The sequence below is a fragment of the Oncorhynchus keta genome, chromosome 21, assembly GCF_023373465.1.
Source record: "Oncorhynchus keta strain PuntledgeMale-10-30-2019 chromosome 21, Oket_V2, whole genome shotgun sequence".
NCBI classification, from domain to species: Eukaryota; Metazoa; Chordata; class Actinopteri; order Salmoniformes; family Salmonidae; genus Oncorhynchus; species Oncorhynchus keta.
The window spans coordinates 36,557,684-36,570,868 of NC_068441.1; the positions used below are offsets into that span (position 1 = coordinate 36,557,684).

Sequence of the window (13,185 nt, forward strand, 5' to 3'; positions counted from 1 at the left end):
CTCTGACCCGTTCTTTCATACCTCAATGCTTTAACCGCTACGTTATTGATAAAGTATCGACTCTCCTTCTCTAACACACATAGTAAACCAAGTCTGGATGTGTAGTGCATCTACAAGAGAGAATGGTGTGTGTTTTTAGATTCAAAGTTTATTGGTGCAGCGAAATGCTTATGTTTCTAGCTCTGACAGGAGTCATATTAGCAATAAAATAACCAAAAAGTATCAGAACAAGCAGACAGAATCCGGAAAGTGTGTGTGTATGAATATGTGTGTGTGTGTGTGTGTGTGTGTGTGTGTGTGTGTGTATATGAATAGAAAAGGTATGTACAGCAGTAGTTATAGGATGACCCATGACTAGAATACAGTGCCTTCAGGAAGTATTCACACTCTTTGACTTTTTCCACATTTTGCTGTTACAGACAGAATTTAAAATTGAATAAATTGAGATTTGTCACTAACCTACACAATACTACATAATGTCACAGTGGAATTTTTTTTTTTAATGTTTATAAATTAATCTCTGATTTGGTCCCGCTGTACATACCTACATGTATGCTACGGTCACAAGACGCAGGCCTTATTGTCCCTAGAATTTCTCTGCAAACGGCAGGGATTTCTCCTATAGAGCTCAATTTTTATGAAATGGTCTGCATATCTCTGTGAGAGACGCAGACCCTGTCTCGACCTTTAAGTCCTTGCTGAAGACTCATCTTCAGTAGGTCCTATGATTGAGTGTAGTTTGGCCAAGGGGTGCGAAGGTGAACAGCAAGGCACTGGAGCGACTAACTGCCCTTCCGCCCCCTTGGGCTCATGCGGTGGAGGAGAACTTTGTGGGCTCAGCCTTGTCTCAGGGTAGTGAGTTGGTGGTCTGTTGATATCCCTCTAGGGGTGTGGGGGCTGTGCTTTGGAAAAGTGGGTAGGGTTATATACTACCTAGTTGGCCCTGTCTGGGGGTATCGTCGGACGGGGCCACAGTGTCCCCTGATTCACCCATGTCTCCAGTATCTATGCTGCAGTTGTCTATGTGCTTAGGGAGCTAGGGTCAGTCTGTTATATCTGGTGTAATTCTCCTGTATTATCTGGTGTCCTCTGAATTTAAATATGCTCTCTCTAATTATCCTTCCCCTCCCGGAGGACCTGCGCCCCTGGATCATGATTCAGGACTACCTGGCCTGATGACTCCAGGCTGTCCCCAGTCCACCTGGTCCTTCTGCTGCTCCAGTTTAAACTGTTCTGCCTGCGGCTAGGAAACCTTGACCTGTTCACTGGATGTGCTACCTTGGCCCGGACCTGCTGTCTCTACCTCTGAATGCTCGGCTATGAAAAGCCAACTGACATTTACTCCTGAGGTACTAACTTGTTGCACCCTCTACATTCACTGATTTATTATTTGACCCTGCTGGTCATCTATGAACGTTTGAACATCTTGAAGAACAATCTGACCTTAATGGTGATATAATCTCCGCCTGGCACAGCCAGAAGAGGACTGGCCACTCCTCAGAGCCTGGTTCCTCTCTAGGTTTCTTCCTAGGTTCCTGCCTTTCTGGAGTTTTTTTCCTAGCCACTGCTTCTCCATTGCTTGCCTTTTGGGGATTTAGGCTTGTTTTCTGTATAGCACTTTTTGACATCCCTTTGAGCCAGTCAGTACAAAGATACAGGTGTCCTTCCTATTGATTACACTTTGGGTGGTGTATCAATAGACCCAGTCAGTACAAAGATACAGGTGTCCTTCCTAACTCAGTTTCCGGAGAGAAAAGAAACTGCTTAGGGATTTCACCCTGAGGCCAATAGTGATTGAATACAGTTACATAGTTTAATGGCTGTGATGGGAGATACCTGAGGATGGAACACAACATACTAACAAACACAATACTAACATAAAAAATGAAACCTGTACAGAATAAAAAATATTCCAAAACATGCATCCTGTTTGCAATAAGGCACTATAGTAAAACTGCAAAAAAATGTGACAAAGAAAAATTACTTTTTGTCCTGAATACAAAGAGTTATGTTTAGACAAAATCCCAACACATCACTGAGTACCATTCTCAATATTTTCAAGTGTGGTGAGTTTTTTTGGGGTGATAAAAATAAGAATAAAGCTAACCAAGTTCAGTCTGCTTTTCAACAGACACTGGGAGACAAATTCGCCTTTCAGCAGGACAATTACCTAAAACACAAGGCCAAATATACACTGGAGTTGCTTACCAAGACGACATTGAATGTTCCTCAGTGGCTTAGTTACAGTTTTGACTTAAATCGTATTGAAAATCTATGTATAATCCTGGTCTGCAAAGATCTTAGATTTAACCCCGCCCCCCATAAAATAAAAATGAATGTTCTAAAGTTAATTTCCTGCAATTCTGCACATTTTGCCATGGGGCGCAGCGAAAATGTTTTTTTTAAGCACCCTTTCTGCAGTTCTACATATTATGCCATGGGGCCGAGGTAATTTTTTGCAGTTTCTCAACCAGCTTCACCTGGAATGTTTGTCCAGCAGTGTTGAAGGAGTTCCCACATATGCTGAGCACTTGTTGGCTGCTTTTCATCCTGGAGTCGCATCTTCACTGTTGACGTTGAGACTGGTGTTTTGAGGGTACTATTTAATGAAGCTGCCAGTCGAGGACTTATAAGGCGTCTTGTTTCTCAAACTAGACACACTAATGTAGCTGTCCTCTTGTTCAGTTGTGCACCTGGGCCTGCGACTCCTCTTTCTATTCTGGTTAGAGCCAGTATGCACTGTTCTATGAAGGGAGTAGTACACAACATTGAACGAGATCTTCAATTTCTTGGCAATTACTCGCATGGAATAGCCTTCCGTTCTCAGACCAAGAATAGACTGACGAGTTTCAGAAGGTCCTTGTTTCTGGCCATTTTGAGCCTGTAATCGAACCCACAAATGCTGATGCTCCAGATACAGGGGGCGGCAGGTAGCCTAGTGGTTAGAGTGTTGGACTAGTAACTGAAAGGTTGCAAGATCGAATCCCCGAGCTGACAAGGTTAAAATCTGCCTGAACAAGGCAGTTAACCCAGTGTTCCTAGGCCATCATTGAAAATAAGAATTTGTTCTTAACTGACTTGCCTAGTTAAATAAAGGTTAAAAAAATAAATACTCTACTCATCTAAAGAAGGACACTTTTATTACTTCTTTAATCAGAACAATAGTTTTCAGCTGTGCTAACATAATTGCAAAAGGGGTTTCTAATGATCAATTAGCCTTTTAAAATTATAAACTTGGATTAGCTAACACTAGGACCCTGTCCTTCAAAGATAAAGAATTAAAATCCAAATAACTTCACAGATCTTCATTGTAAAGGGTTTAAACACTCCCATGCTTGTTCGGGGGAACCATAAAAAATTAATGAACATGCACCTGTGGAACAGTCATTAAGACACTAACAGCTTACAGACGGTAGGCAAAAGAAAGATGCCCAGGGTCCCTGCTCATCTGCGTGAATGTGCTTTAGGCATGCTGCAAGGAAGCATGAGGACTGCAGGTGTGGCCAGGGCAATACATTGCAATGTCAGTACTGTGAGATGCCTAAGACAGCGCTACAGACATCCTCCTCATGTGGCACCCTTCCTGCAGGCTCATCCTGACATGACCCTCCAGCATAACAATGCTACCAGCCATACTGCTCATTCTGTGCGTGATTTCCTGCAAGACAGGAATGTCAGTGTTCTGCCATGGCCAGCGAAGAGCCCGGATCTCAATCCCATTGAGCACGTCTGGGACCTGTTGGATCGGAGGGTGAGGGCTAGGGCCATTCCCCCCCCCAGAAATGTCTGGGAACTTTCAGGTGCTTTGGTGGAAGAGTGGGCTAACATCTCACAGCAAGAACTGGCAAATCTGGTGCAGTCCATGAGGAGGAGATGCACTGCAGTACTTAATGCAGCTGGTGGCCACACCAGATACTGACTGTTACTTTTGATTCTGACCCCCCCTTTGTTCAGTGACACATTATTCAATTTCTGTTAGTCACATGTCTGTGGAACTTGTTCAGTTTGTCTCAGTTGTTGAATCTTGTTATGTTTTACAAATACCCTGATGAAGACAGCTTGGCTGTCAACGTTTGTAATTACATTTTTGCATCTGAGCTCCTAGAGTGTGCGGCTCTCTTTAATTTTCAAGCATACAAATATTTACACATGTTAAGTTTGCTGACAATTAATGCAGTTGAAAGTGAAAGGACATTTTTTTTTGCTGAATGTGTGTGTGTGTGATATATATATATATATATATATATTTAAAAAAATAATAATTTAACTAGGCAAGTCAGTTAAGAACTAATTCTTATTTACAATGACTGCCTACATCGGCCAAACCCGGACGACGCTGGGCAAATTGTGCGCTGCCCTATGGGACTCCCAATCACGGCCGTTTGTGAAATGGCCTGCATCCGAACCAGGGTGTCTGTAGTGATGCCTCTAGCACTGAGATGCAGTGCCTTAGACTGCTGTGAAACTCGGGAGATGTGTGTGTGTGCGCACATATTTTTGTGTACTTTTTACCCCTTTTTTTCTCCCCAATTGGTAGTTACAGTCTTGTCCCATTGCTGCAACTCCTTTACGGACTTGGGGCGGCAGGGTAGCCTAGTGGTTAGAGTGTTGGACTAGTAACCGAAAGGTTGCAAGTTCGAATCCCCGAGCTGACAAGGTACAAATCTGTCGTTCTGCCCCTGAACGACTGTTCCTAAGCAGTCATTGAAAATAAGAATGTGTTCTTAACTGACTTGCCTAGTAAAATAAAGATAAAATAAAAAAAGGTTGAGAACCACACAACCTCCAATACACGACTTCGTCAGTCTCTTGGTCCTAGCTTTGTACTGTCTCTGTCTTCTAGATTGGGGTTCCCAAACTTTTTCACTCGGGGGGGGGGGGGACACACCGCAAATATAGCTTGTGATGCTAGCAGGGTTATCGTTAGGTTGTAGCATTTGGTTTACTTTAGATTTTTGAACCATAAATGTTGGTGATAACTAGCTAGCTAAGCTACTGTGTTTATACACACACACTAGATAAGAGCATTCGCTAAATGACAAAAATGTGTTGTAACGAAGCTTGCAAGTAATTTCCATATTTCCTCCTTTTCCACATCTGTGCAGCTAGACTGATTTGTAATGGAGCTGCCCAATTACACCAGGCTGCTAATGCAGCAGCTCCGCGCCCTGAGGAAGGAGGGTAAGTTCTGCGACTGCTCTATCATCGTGGGGGACACCCCCCATCGCACCCACAAACTGGTGCTGGCCGCATCCAGTCTGCTATTCAGGTTGTGTAATTAACCATTATTTTCAATAAAGCAGCTTTGTCACCTGTAGTGTCCAATGAAATAGCAATGGCCTTATTTATGAAAATTTCATAGCCTACGGAACACACATTGTAATACATATCCTACAGTACACCCACAACAAACCACTCCTCTGTCTCAGGTCTCTGCTGGAGGGCACAGGCAGCATCTGCATCGACACGGACTTAGTGTCTTCCCAGGAGTTTTCCTACGTGCTGGACATGGTGTACACCGGAAAAATGTCCCCAGGGAAACACAACTTCACCCTCATCATCGCCGCCGCAGACAGCCTGCAGATGTTCGACGTGGGCAACAAGAACATCGACACCAACCTGATGAGGCAGTTGACTACACAACCAGTCTCACCGCCACCCACCGCCACCCAATCACAGCTCAAACAGTTTCAGAGCCAGGGGGCCAAGCACACAGCTTCCCCAGAGACAGCTGCCCCTAGCATTGGAGAGTGTGGTGTGAAGATTCCCTTCACCTGGACTCCAGAGGGTCAAAGGTGGGTGAGGGAGGTTTGGAAGGTGGAGTGACCACAGAAGCCAGAGTGATCACAGCAGCCAAACATAGCGAGTCAATGAATGTGAACGAGGACAGGAAAGAGAAGGCCGGCCCACCATCTAAAAGAGCTCACCTACAACTTCCAGAGAGCACAGGTGGGTTTCAATTCAAATGGAATAAAACTTTATCACAATGTTCTGTATCCGTTTTTTTATGCTCAGGTGATTAAGATTGTATTTCCTGGTTGCAGCTGACGTGGACCCCCTGTCTCAGGGAGGTGCCAATATGGTTGGAGATGGAGGATGTGCAGCAGTGGCTGAGAGCACTGCAGACTTGCGACAATATCTCCTGAGGAGAAACAGGTGAAACTTTGGCATGACTGGAAGTCTCTTATCTGACAGAGCACACAAATCAACACAACACTCTAGTCGTTAAAGTGTGTGTGTGTCGACCACTGTGTGTGTGAACCACTCTTCCTCCACAGCGTTTACAGCATTATTATCTCAGGGGATACTGTCGTGCTGTGAGGGAGATCCCAGGGGTCCTGCTGTGTTCCATAGGCTCCAGAACAGAGGTGAGAGAAAAGGAGTATCTCAGCCCAGACACTACTCACCCTGCTGGGCCTGCTCAAGGAGTTTAACCCCCATTTGGCAACACTGCTGCTTTGAAAGGTGAGAACAGCAGACAGGGAGCTAAAGGGTAGTGTGTGTTCGAATCCCAGGAACACCCATATGTAAAATGTATGCACGCGTGACAAAGTTTCTTTGGATAAAAGTGTCTGCGAAGTGGAATATATTATATTACTTATCATATCTTTCCGCACACAACAAATGTCAGGCCTGTGGTATCATAACCGTACCAGCCACCCAGAGGTGTTTGCAGGACAGACCCACCGACAGCTCTAGTCTCTGATGCAGTGCAGCGTATGTTGTAAGTTCTTCCCTAGTGCCAGGAGCCTGGCCAAGCACAAGAGGAACCCAGGTGATGACACCCACAGCTGGGGAGAGACCCAGGAAAGGCTTTCAGACCTAACCTACCCTGTCCATGCTATTACATTACAACCCCCCTTTTATTTGCTTGGGTACCCAACTGACATAATATCTTCTTATTGTTGTTGTTGGTTTAGTGTTGTCCATCCCTGTTAAGGAATATGCCATTTGGGGTGTATTATGTATTCCTTCCAATCCCTTGTGTCTCCTAAGGGCATGTTTGATTCTGACGTGCTGCTGGTGGGGAATCCAGACCTGCCATCAGGTAAGAGCTGTGATGTCTTACTGCTATACTCCTAACATACAGTTCTATCTGTCTGTGGCAGTGTCTGCTCTCTGTGCATGTGTATTGAGCTCTTCTCCTCTGTATCCTCCCAGACTCATCAGTGGTGAAGTGCCTGTACTGTCCCAGCCTGTTCTACCAGCGAGGCTGAGATGCAGGAGCACGTCAGCACCGAGCATTTCAGCCAGGAGGGGGCAGTGTTCAGCTGCTCTCTCTGCCAGCTGTAGCTCCAGGAGCACTTGCTCTCCTGCCACATAGAGGCGCTAGAGGAGCAGGAGCAGGCCTCCAGCTCCCAGATGGTAAAATGCATCCTAAATCAATCCTTAAAACTCTAACCCCTAAGCACTTCCGAAAGAGTTGAATAGGGGTAATGGCCCCATCTATCCCTCTGATAGACTAAGTGTAATTTTTCACCGTGTAGAGCCCCACAGTGGAGGTGTCATAATATCCATAAAATCTAGTTGTCAAACAGGAAAATGGTTCCAATCATTTTTCCACCATTCATTTTTCCCATAGACTATTTTAGAAAGGCTTCAAATAAGGCCTGTTTCGTGTAGATTTACCCTGGTGTGACGTTTTGATAACCATGTAAATCTCACTCGGACAAGGTGACCTTTTTCAATATATTCGGCTCCATTTACTCTGATTCAAATGCAATTGGCATCAAAATAGACATCAATACAAAATGAAAAGTCCCTGCAAGGTCCTGCATGTCATCTCTAGCTGACACCTTTGCTAACAGGTTTCACAAGACAGTTCACAGAATTGTCCATTTAAAGAAATTTAGACAATTTATTCGTTACTACATTAAACTAACGTTAGATAGTTAATCCAGAGATTCTTAGCTTTGTCTAAATTCGGCAGTCTCGCCCAGATCATCATGGCATTTGTAGTTCTTTATGATCGCCACATTAGCAGCTAATCATCGTTTCATTTTTGGGGGGTAAATACATGCCTATAATGATAAAAGACACCTTGTCCTAGAGAGATTTACACTGTTATCAAAACGTCACGCCAGGGTGAGCCGATCAAAATATTTCCCTGTTTGACCACTAGGTTTTATGGGTATCATGACTCATACTATGGTACTCTATTGCTTATAATATCCAGAGCACTTAGTCAAGCGTGTATACATTATTATTTTTTTAACATATGGGTGATCTACACTATTGAATAGGGGTTGGGATGACAGGGGGTGGCTTTGGCTCTAGGCGCTCCTATATGTTTTCTCCTATCTCATACAGTATATCTATGTTAGTAACTATGGGAAGATAGTGAAATGTGAATGACATGTCATTCCTCCTATTAGGTGATTGAGACAGAGGACACTGCTGGTGGGGCAGAACAAGTGATCTCTATGGACCAATCCCATGAGGTGTTTGTTGCCCTGGGAGACGGAGAAGATGGTCTCTCAAGCACGGAGGTGATGGTGGTTAACCTGGAGGACCTACTGAACGGAACTGTCACCTTTATATGTGGAGGTGACCTCTGACCCCTAGTCTCTACTTCCCGGGGAAGGAGGAACTGTCCTAGCAATAGTGGCAGCTTGGAATGAATTAAACAAACTTGACACTGGCAATGCCACTGGTTTTGTATCCTGTAATAGCTGTAAATATTGAGATGGTGTGTACGCTTATACACTAAGTGACAAAGCGTAACCTTTGAACCCTCAGGATTGGTGTCTTTGTATTAATAATCACTCTGTTATTGCCCTGTGTAGAGCTGTGTATGGATCTTTAGTATTTATTTCCTTTTGAACTGGCGTGTGAAGCCTTGCTGTATGAGTGTTGTACACGGTTGGTTGATAAATCTGTGAAATCCAGCACCGTGAGGTTTTTAAAACACTACTTTCCAGAACCTTTAAATAATATTTACCAACAATATAATTATTCCTCAAACAAATAATGGGATTCAAGGTTTTTATTGAGACACAACAAATCAGCAGGTTCACAGCAACCTTAGTTGTCTATTGCCGCAAGCTTACATTAATGGTTCACTAGACGGAATCATAGCGCAGCGTTAGTCAGTCTGGTGTATATACACGCTTGACTGAGGAGGTATGGGCCTCCTTAAAATGAACCCAAATTACTGACCATTAATTTATACTCACCTTATTCAATGATCACACTTGAGGTCGATGTTGCCGTCAAACACAGATCTATATATGATTAGATTTCCCCTACCTGATATTAATGCTAACAGGGGGCTGAGAAAATATCTACTGCTGGATCAGTGGTTAGTGGTCACTTCTTCTTCTTAATCTTTTCCCATGTATTCTTACAAATGAAATAAAAAGATATGTGATTGTGTCTCAATGTAATCGAGGTATGAAATGATTGTTATTTTCAAATAAAATCTATTTTTGGATTTAGTTGTGGTCAATTTGCAGTGTTAATTGCAAATTTACATAATTATGTTCCGGCCCCCTGACAATTTGCTCTGACAAAACATTCCGTGGCTCAATCTAGTTGCCGACCCCTGATAAAAATGGGTTGGTAAAATACACATCCACATAGCTGCTCTGCTCACAACCACACATTCAGTTGCTTTGGATAAAAGTGTCTGCTAAATGGCATATACTATATTATATACAAATTATATGAGAAACAGTGACATACTCTGAATGACTTAAAAGGATAAATCTCATATTAGTCTTTCACACTCTGTGCCAGTAGGCTAATAGTAGGCCTACTACTGAAACAATCATGAGTCTGTCATTCACAGGTTTCAGATATATTTTTAAAGCTAAACATTCTGATCTGATCCATCAGCCATTGATAGGCTTATACCTTCACTATACTACTTTTATATGCAATGTGGGGATTAAGGAGTATACGCAATGCCCACTGAAAGATACCTGGGTAAATGGCATATACCGGCTTATACCCTCCACTACAACATTGTCTGTGTCTATCTTTTAAGATACCAAATATGTACAAGTAACTGCCAAAATATAAGTGGAAACACTTGAGTAATGAGGGACACAAAGTATATTGAAAGCGGGTGCTTCCAAACAGGTGTGGTTTCTGAGTTAATTAAGTAATTAAAATCGCATCATGCTTAGGGTCATGTATAAAAATGCAGTGCGGGCCATTATTTTGGCAACCATGGCTATGCGGGGGGCATAGAATGACAATTCCCCCATTCACAAGGCATGAGTGGTCACTGAATGGTTTGATGAGCATGAGAACAATGCCAAATTAGGAGAGGAAGTCAAGTCATCGTTATTCCTTGTTTGCCATCATAGCTAAGATCCAATGGTGGTTATTGGTGAGAGTGGAGATGGGCTCCATCTGAGGGACTGGGACGGGTGGCTGGGAGGGCATCAGACATTTCCCTGAAGGATGTGTGATGCCTCTTCACTCATCTCACTTCGGTCTTTCGGTGGACCCACTCTCCCCAAGTAGAGCCCCGCCAGCCACTATACTTTAATTCACAAGGTATTATAAACTGACCACAGTATTTAAAGATGCACTATGCAGAAATCGCACTGCCATTTCCTGGTTACTAAAATTCTAATAGTTATTATTTCAGTTTAAGTGACAAAACAAGCAAGTATAGTGAATAACTGTACTATATTTTCCATAACCAAAAATATTGAATTTCCAGCTGTTTGAAGCTGGCGTACAAAACCAAAAGTAAGACAGAAAACCGAAACTTAAAAAACAGGAAGCATAGAAAGAGCACATAGAACAGATCTACTGCTCCTTAGATTTGCTTTCAAAGAAAATTATAGATCTTTAATTCATATTTCTTTGTGAATTTTGTCAGGTCGCCCAAACAGTTACATATTTGCAGCTTTAAGTGGCAGTCTTTCGCCAATGTATTTACAATTACATAATCCAGTCTTTTGGTACATTAGGAGATGAGTTAGAGTTTATAAGCCCTAAAAAGGCACAAAGTACAAAGAAGTACTTGCTTTATGTCTTTGGTGTGTTCTCTGTTAAATGTTTGTTCAGCCTACATGTTCACACGTTCTATGTCACTGGAGATGCGGTGGGAAAATGTGGATCTGGACAGATGTGATGTCATTGATGTTTGTGTGCGTCTATCGCTTTTTTTGTTGCCTGTATATGTCTATATTGTTTGAAAAATGTAATGTAATCGTACAAAACAGTGAAGTTGTTCTGGCTCTTGGTGGTCCAACGCCCTATTAAGACACTTAATGTTGGTGTTATCTTCATTTTGGCAGTTACCTGTATGTCTATCTTTTAAGATACCAAGTATGTATGTCTGTGTCTATTGGCTACTGTATCTACTGTACTCTACTGTATGTGCGAGTCCACATCCTAGGATGCATACTTGGTATCTTAAAAGATAGACTTAGTTGGTATACATGTCACAGCAGAAATAAGATGTGTCATAGAGCTTCATCTGCCACAGTGACATTACCTAAAACTACTACAACTAGACGTAGCTGCTATTTTGGTATAGTAGTACACTTCAGCCAGTGTTTGTGTGTGTCATGTTTATGCCATTAGGATCACTTACTGCACTAGACATACAAACAGGATGCCAGGAAAAGAGACCTGAAACACAGATGCATTGTTGAAATGTAGGTTACTACTGTAGTCATCAACCCTAGTCCTTGGGATCAATGCTTTGCTGGTTTTTTCTCCAAGCCCAGCACCAGAGCAGGACTCTGATAATTGATCAACTGATACTTGATCAATACTTGTGATGCTTTCGTGCTGGTGTGGAACAAAACCCACCAGTTCCCCAGGCCTGCAGGTTTTGTGCTGAAGAAAGGTTAGGATGTCATGTCAATAGAGCAACAAATCACTGTTGTATGACGCCAATACAGTTAGTAGTGACAGACATTTAGGGTACTCACTTGTTCCAGACAGTAGTGAAATCAGCACAGTGAGACCAAAGGCAATAACATGGGCAGCGATCACGGCGACCCTCCGCATCCACACATGGAGCCAGAACTCGCTCATCCCCAGCCCCTCGCCGACCGGGCTGTACTCCACATCAGCCCGCATCTCCCCTCGGCTATTTGATAGCGTTCAGACTGACTGTACAACGACAAACCGACGGTCTCTGTACAGTTGCAGAAACATGGTGAATAGTTCGAAGATGAATATGGTCAGTTATTCTTCTTGAACCGTTGGCGCCAGTTTACCTGTGACCGCGCTGGAGACTAACGTTAGCGTTGCAACAATGTCACAAACTGTTGACCAAAACATCACAAGAAAACGATGTCGCGAAACGAGACATGCAGTCTCTTCAATGGATTAGTCGACACTCGACAGTAAATCCCCTCCCGTTTAAGAGATTATGAAAGGGCAGCATTTTCCCGTTCCGCACCTCCATAGACTAAATAAAACTCCAATCCGGCCGGTTTCATTCCGGGACATCCCGCAGACAACAAACCGCTTAAATCTAGCAACCACTTTTAGTCCTGCGCAATTAAAATTATACTGTACAACTACTGGTTCAAATCGATCAGGTGGGTTCTTCAATCCACTTCCTGGGGATGACCAATTGGTGGATAAGACATTTTACAGGTTTGCACTAGATCGCACAGCCAAAGTCAAAATGGCTATATCGTAATAAATCATTAATGAAAACAAAAACGAACTTTTTGGACTTAATATTAACTTAGTATGGTGGTTAAGGTTAAGTTTAGGTTCAACATCACATTTTACGAAGATAAAATGTAGAAATGGGCTGGGCTAATGACTGTGGCAACTAGTGACGACCTTTCAGAGGCTTGGAGAAAGAAACATCGCGACCTCAGATCAGGGAGACATCCGGTACTTCAGCAGCACGAGCCGGTATCCTACCAGGAAGAGCGCGCATTGTCCTAATTGCACGCACTCGTTATAATACGTAACGGTTGATATGAACGAGGATGAGTAAAATGTGTCTATATCATATAAAAAACACAACCTCTCAAAGGGGAGTGGCCCCAATAGCATTGACATGACGTGAAGGAATGCAGTCCATTGAGCGATAAAATGTTATCTGAGCGCTCCTTGATGCAAAGGTGTGTCGCCTACCCTAATAGTCTGTCAATACTAAATATACAGGCATCATACAACAGTAATTAGACAATACAGTGAGATAATTTCTCAGACTGCCATGCTTGTATAAAATAAAACGGTATTTGGGAC

General features: G+C 43.0%; 1 protein-coding gene and 1 long non-coding RNA gene across 2 annotated transcripts; one reads left to right on the plus strand and one right to left on the minus strand.

Annotated features, from left to right (window-relative positions):
• Window positions 1-18: 18 nt before the first annotated feature.
• Window positions 19-9,437, plus strand: LOC118377609 (zinc finger and BTB domain-containing protein 40-like). Its single transcript, XM_052473797.1, has 5 exons — window positions 19-5,269; window positions 5,430-5,949; window positions 6,045-7,048; window positions 7,162-7,365; window positions 8,376-9,437. Exons 1-2 carry the CDS (start codon window positions 5,121-5,123, stop codon window positions 5,824-5,826), a joined length of 546 nt encoding a protein of 181 aa, XP_052329757.1. The 5' UTR covers window positions 19-5,120; the 3' UTR covers window positions 5,827-5,949; window positions 6,045-7,048; window positions 7,162-7,365; window positions 8,376-9,437.
• LOC118377610 (uncharacterized) lies at window positions 8,972-12,464 on the minus strand. Its single transcript, XR_004824281.1, has 2 exons — window positions 11,901-12,464; window positions 8,972-11,805 (listed from the first exon to the last, which is right to left on the minus strand). It is a non-coding gene; the product is annotated as an uncharacterized LOC118377610 (long non-coding RNA).
• Between the last annotated feature and the right edge of the window lie 721 nt (window positions 12,465-13,185).